This window comes from Grammomys surdaster, unplaced genomic scaffold (genome assembly GCF_004785775.1).
Source record: "Grammomys surdaster isolate TR1022 unplaced genomic scaffold, NIH_TR_1.0 139, whole genome shotgun sequence".
NCBI lineage: Eukaryota > Metazoa > Chordata > Mammalia > Rodentia > Muridae > Grammomys > Grammomys surdaster.
In genome coordinates, this window is record NW_021604597.1 from 4,815,767 (window position 1) to 4,822,506 (window position 6,740).

General features: G+C 35.0%; 1 protein-coding gene across 4 annotated transcripts in view; it reads left to right on the plus strand.

The window, feature by feature from the left end:
* Postn (periostin) overlaps positions 1–6,418 on the plus strand; it is a 30,815-nt gene extending 24,397 nt beyond the window's left edge. For 2 of the 4 annotated variants that reach the window (XM_028763475.1, XM_028763476.1), the window contains 3 exons: positions 589–666; positions 4,702–4,743; positions 5,635–6,415. In XM_028763475.1, the coding sequence (XP_028619308.1) occupies positions 589–666; positions 4,702–4,743; positions 5,635–5,672 (158 nt within the window). In that variant the 3' untranslated portion in view covers positions 5,673–6,415. Of the gene's footprint in view, positions 1–588; positions 667–1,051; positions 1,136–4,701; positions 4,744–5,634 lie in introns of all 4 variants that reach the window. The other 2 variants (XM_028763473.1, XM_028763474.1) reach the window with 2 other exon arrangements.
* The last annotated feature ends 322 nt before the right edge of the window (positions 6,419–6,740 follow it).

Below are 6,740 nucleotides of genomic sequence, written 5' to 3' on the forward strand. Positions count from 1 at the left end.
GTAAACACATTATAGTAACCCTAAGATGTGTGCATTACATAAACCTAGTCTTTGTCATGATGACTATTAAAGCTTCTCCATTTCTCACTTTGCTTTTGCAAAAGAAGATAGTGTACAAACTATGTTACCCCTGTCTTACTCTAAGACTTTTTTGTAGACATGTCTGGAAACATGTATTTTTACTCTGTATACACATACATGCTTTATGATATTCTGACTTTCATTTACAGCTTGCTGAGTTACTGAATATTAAGCGAAACTTCCTTTGGGGTTCTATTAATGTTAAAATCTGTACATCTACACAGCAAAGTGTATATGAGTCTGTCTAAAACAGCTGACAAATTTAGTGAGCTTTGTATGTAGACTTACATCTATGAATTAACCTAAAATTCTTAATTCAATATTCTATGTATTTAATTTAAAGAAGAGCGCAAATACAGCCTGTGCCTCATATTTTGCAATAAGCTTTGCTGGGGCACAGTAGTGCCCATCACTGGTACAGTGCCTACGGCTACACTTACTCTGAGGAGCTGAATGGTCGCAGAACAGATGTGTGGCCCACACAGTCTAAAACCCTCTTTCCTTTAGGTCCTGAGATAAAATATACCAGGATCTCCACCGGAGGTGGAGAAACAGAAGAGACCTTGCAGAAATTCTTGCAAAAAGGTCAGTATGCCTGGAGAAGGAAGAGTGTGGCGTGGAGCCACCTGACCCATATCTGACATCAGCTTGGAGGCCTAGAGCATGTCTTATGCCACCTTGCTCCGGTATTCATATTCCACACCAGCATAAGGGGTCATCCAAAAATAGGGATGAGGCCAGATGTGGTACCCACACAGATTGTTTGCTGGTATAGCAATGGAAGGCGCCTTCTATTGCCTGTATACTGATTAACAGCTGATGAAACCAGTGTACCAAACACCAACACTAAACACTTAGGAGGAGCTAAGAAGTGTCTGGAATTCTTTACTGAGCTGGTGGCAGTATGCATTGTGTTAAATTCCTTTTTATTGTGTGACCCAATTTCTGCTGTGAACATGTGTCCTCTCAGAGGTCTCCAAGGTCACAAAATTCATTGAAGGTGGCGATGGTCACTTATTTGAAGATGAGGAGATTAAAAGACTGCTTCAGGGAGGTTAGTAAACATTGAAAACTAACCCCCTTAACAGGCATTGGAAGAGTGCTTCAGCTTTTTAAAGACTGGACGTGTAGGCTGTCCCTTTAATTAGATTAAAAAGACAGCACTTCTGCTGTCTTTGGCAAATTGACTGGTGTGTGTAAGTGGTCAGTCCAGAAAGTCATTACTGTTTAAACAGTCTTTAAAAAGTTTTATGATATAAAACTGGGAAGCAGTGAATACTTTTTTTGCCTTGACTCAGAAAACGGAGCAGATATTTTGAATATGTGAAAGAGAAATGACTTTGCTATCTGGCAGATAAATTTAAATTTGAAAAGGTTTTTCATATTTCCAAAAAATAAAAAGGTATTCACTGTTCACATAACAAAGGCAGGCATGTTTGGGAGTGTATAGGGGCATAATAGTTAAGCATACAAAAGTGCTTTTAGCAACTTGCATTTAAAAACTACATTCTTACAAGTGAGTATGTGTTCCTTCTTACTGTTTGAGTGACAATCTATACTCGGGATTATAAAATCTTTAGCATATAAAATTAATCTTTGAAGTATGAAATGTTCTCTGTCTGTGGCATTAAATTGACTTACTTTCAAAAGAAAAAAAAGGATTCAAAAAACATAAACTCTCAGTGATAGTTATTCAAAAATAGGAAATGTTTTAAAATCATTTGGATTATTGACAGCTAAATAAATGCATTTTTAGTTCAATTTACTAACAACAAAATGCCAGACTTGCAAGTAGGTATCTACAACAAATGCATTCTTTACAGTATATTATGAATCAAGAAAGAGAGCTGAAATCTGATGTTTATCTAAAATCCAGTTCAGATGGCTCTTGGTTTTAATTTAAAAAGTTGAATAGCTATGTCTAAGAAAATATAACTTCTCTTACATCTTAAATCTTGTATATTTCTGGAAGCATGCTTTTTGATTTGTGAAGTAATTTTTCATTCAGCCATCACCGTATTTCTTTTTAAGTTAAGTATCCACATATATGAGGAAAACATTAGATTTCCTTTCAGACTGCAGGGAGCCTATGACACATCCTCAGCCGTAATGAAACCAGTGGCTTCTTGACAATGCAGCAATGAACCCTCTAAGTTCCTCCCTGCCGTATAAACAGCAGACCTTAAAGGAAGAGTGAACACATTGTGGAATTTAATTTGAATCCTTGGTTTTTCTTTTTAACCCTTGCCATAGTCAGCAGCTTTGTGGAATGGCTGTGCTTCTTAGAGAATTAATTAGAGCTTGTCCCTACTTATATTGTTTCATCCCTGTAGGCTTAAACTATGGGTAAGTATGTTTTCTCCCTTTAATTAATAAGAAAGTCTTCATTGGAATGGCACTTAAATATTAAAGAACTGATTCCCCATCCCAAAATATATGTACATTTAAAAAATGGTATTTTCTCTTTAATTAATGGGGCTATTTTAATTTCTGTTGTTCTCAGTTTCCTTTACTTCTATGGATGTGATTTGTCCATAGATCTAGTAGAAATGGATTCCAAAAGTGTCATTTTAGAACGTTCAGCAAACTATTTCTAAGAATTTTTCTTTTCTTAAAAAGGAAGGTGTAGGTCTGTAGAGATGGCTCTGAGGTCAAGAACACTAACTGCTCTCTTAGAATAAGGGGCTTTGTTTTCCACAGAGCAGCCTTGACTGTCTGTAACTCCAGTTCCAGGGCTTCTGACACCCTTTTCTGGTCTCCACAGGTACTGCACACACGTGATGCATATAAACTCACACATATGCACCCACACATTCACTCACATAGTAAACAAAGGAAGTCCTTTGAAAGACGCACTATATTTACTAGTGTGTGCAATATAGTTACTAGCGTCTGGGGCTGAGCTAGGTAAATTAGCTTTCTCTTTCTAGCTCTCTAAATGTTTCTTCTCCCACATCTACCGGAGAGTCACTTCCTAATGCTCTTTCATTCTGAGATATCTGAGAGCCAGGAGAGTAAACTCAGACTCTGAGTTTTATTGGAATTTTGTTCTGGGATGTTTCTGAGCTTCATTGAACATTTCTAACTTGGATGCTTTCATAGCATAATAATAATAATTGGCAAAACCTCACTGTCAGACTCTACCAAATTTATGTAAGGACATCTGAAAGCAGTTGCTCATTTGAAAGGGGGAATCTAGAAGATCCTTTTTGAACATGATATCAATTTTGCAATTAAATAGAATTTAATAAGCACACTATAAAACCATACCCTTATTCAATATTTAAGGTTACATCACCTATCTCATTGTGATGATACTTTATAAACCATTATTTTATTATCAAATAAACTTGTAGATAAAGAAAATGTTTATTTGATATGCTTTAACTTAGACTTTCTAATTCAAGGACATTTTCCTCTTATTAGCCAATCTTAAAGGAGTTTCTATGGCTCTGTGTCTAACTACAGAGACAACATGAATGGCAAATAGTTACATGCCTTATGGAGAATTGACACGTTGAAAATGTGTTAAGACTAGAACAAAGCTCATAAATTCTTTAAAATGTATTTTTTTCATTTGCTTTCTTTTGTACATCTTACACTATGCTTAGGTTTCAAATGTACAAAATTGAAAAAAATACCAATGAAGAAAAGTGGTTTTATTGTTGAGTATTGATGTTATACACCAAGTAAAGTTTTAAAGGAAAATAAAATGAAGGCAATCCGAAAATGAAACCAACATAAGAACCAATCAATCTTTAATCCCAAATATCCTCAAAATGAAGATACAGCGTGATCTTAGGCTTACTAGATGGTCATGTCAGGAGTTAGATTAAAGGGATTAGAGAATTGTTTTCTAACTATAAAAAGACAAATCATATGAATACATGTAACTTAGAAATATGGAAAACATTGGAGCTGGAGAGATGGTTAATGCTCAGTGGTTAAGAGCACTGACTGCTATTCCAAAGGATCTAGGTTTGAGTCCAAGCTCCCACATGGCAACTCACATCTGTCTGTAACTCCAGAACAATGGGCTCTACACTGCTGTGCTCTGCAGGCATTAGGCACACATGTGGTGCACAGACATATATGCATGAAAAATATCCCTAAGCATAAAGAAAATTTAAAGAAAAGTGAAAAGTTCCATTATTTATATAGCTAGTTAATTTGTAAATGATTTTATGGGATAGGCAGTAGGATTAGGGGAATGGGCACAGGCACACTTCTAAATTACTCATAGTCTATGGGAATTTTGAGGAGATACACATAATGCATAAAGTAGCTGAAGTGTGGGTAGCTCTCTTGGAAAGTAGTATTACATTTTACCAAAACATCAACAATAGGAAAGCCATTTACTCCATGCAAAAACAGCACAAATTAAGGGACCCCAAAAGACACAATGAAACATGACATGGTATGTCGGTGAACATTCACTATGATGTGTGTGAAGTAGATGGCTTGTCAGTAAGTGAAAATCCAAGGACCAGTAAGTTTACCACTCAAACAACTACACATTGAAGCAATGCTTATATATACTTTATACTTTTTGCTTGACAATGGCCTCCTGATTTTACCTGGAATCCCAAAGCATTTCTAACTACACATTTTTAATTTTAGACACACCTGCAAAGAAGATACAAGCCAACAAAAGGGTTCAAGGTAGGTGAACCAACTGTATCAGTGCGTGTTTGACATATTTTCTATGATGTAAGTTACAGAGAGGGGTGTTGAATGCAGTTTGTTGAGTTTTGGTTTTGGACAGATAGAAGATTTAGTAAGATTTGATGCAAAGTTTGCTCTGAGAAGTGTCAAGAAGTAAACTGTATATGTTCTCCTTTATTAGTTGACATAAGTTAAAAGGATGGCAGATAGACTTTTATATATGGTTAAATGTATTGAACTACTGAGTTAAATCAGAAAGAAATGCTGGGGCTACAGTTGAGACAGAAGCCAATTTATATTCAAACAAGTACTTATACAACTGAATTCTCTATTGCATATATGATGTTTACAATATAATTTCCTTCATTTATGCCAATTTTCTAATATCTTCTCTTAAGTAAATAAACATATCAATGTACTGAAAGAGCAAAGATTTTCTTTGTAGGGCTTACAAACTTTGAATGTAAAGTTTCTAATTCTTGAGATAATTGCACACTAATAATAAAAAGAACTCAGAAGATTCATAAATACAATATATGAAGATCTGACCTTAAGCCAACCCAGTATATAGAATGTTGACATTAAGTAGTCAGTTGTATATGGTTTTAATTAAAAGATTTATCAAGAATTTCTTATGGGCACAAAAAACTACTTCAAATTTCTAGAGACTCAAAATCATCTAAATTATATTTTAGTCCACCTTTAATTAAGGCATTCAGTCTTTCTAGCCCTAAAGATAGCATTCAGACAACATGATCTAATAAATAAATCTAATGATAAGGAACCCTGATCACTTTGGACAGTTATGTTGTGCACAGGCCACCCTGTTCTTACCAGTGAGATTTTTGTCTCATTCACATCTAACTGCTAACATTTCCTTTTCCTCAGGGTCTAGAAGACGATCAAGAGAAGGCCGTTCTCAGTGAAAATCCAAAGGCCAGACAACAGAGTTTATATAATCCTAAATCAACAATCTGATTTTAAGAGAAATTGTAAGAGCCACATTGACTTCAGAATCTGAAATGACAACAAACAGAAGCCAATCTTCAAGCAAGTCTGAACACAGAATTATGTCTTTGTCTCTGAAAGAGAAACATAGGAAAACGATAGTTAGTCTCCTGTGAGGTAGGAACTGAAGGAAATGTAGGACCATGCAGGGATTTTATCTCAATGACAAAAGTTCTGATTAAACTAGGAATCCACCAAAGATCATCATTGTGACTGAATCCATACAGCTATGTTTTTGCTTGGTGAACACTTTCCTCCTTAAGAAGAGGCTGGAAAAAACCCAAAGTACACTATTCCATGGTACTTTTCCATGGGAGGCTAAGCTATCAAAAGTGGTGTTCAGTTATACCACAAGCAAACCAACCCACCAAATTACAAACAGTGGTGTTACATATTTCTCATGCAATGTGTGTTTCCTGCTAAATTTTGTTATTTTTACACTTGATTTATATCCTCGAAATGATTGTCATATGCTTCTTGCAATACAAAATGTTTTCTCTCAAATATTTTAATAAAACCATTCTTCAGGTATAAAAAGAATTACTTCAGACTTGGTAATTCAGAAAACTCAAGGTTTAAGTTAAAAGTGAGTTTAGACTTTGGAATAGGACTTCATACCTTTTTTACTGTTAACAAGTACTCAATAAAGGAAACTGAATAATAAGTGTTGCTCAAATTTTTCAAACTATATGTGGTAGTTTATGTGATATAAAAGATCATTACCTAATAGGGTAATCAGAATTATCAATAATGTGTCTAATATAATCATGGAACTGTGTTAAGGTGTTCATATTTAGAAAGTTACTTTCCTCAAAAGGCAAAAGGCCAGCCAATTATTCATAATGTACCATAGGCTTTCATGAAATAAACAGGTCATAGTACACAAGACATCAACTAATTATTCTTGGACTCAGGGTAATGCGAATCATAGATGTCCTTCAATAAGACTTAAAATAGCCAGAGTGCTTGCTGTGTGTCAAAAAAAA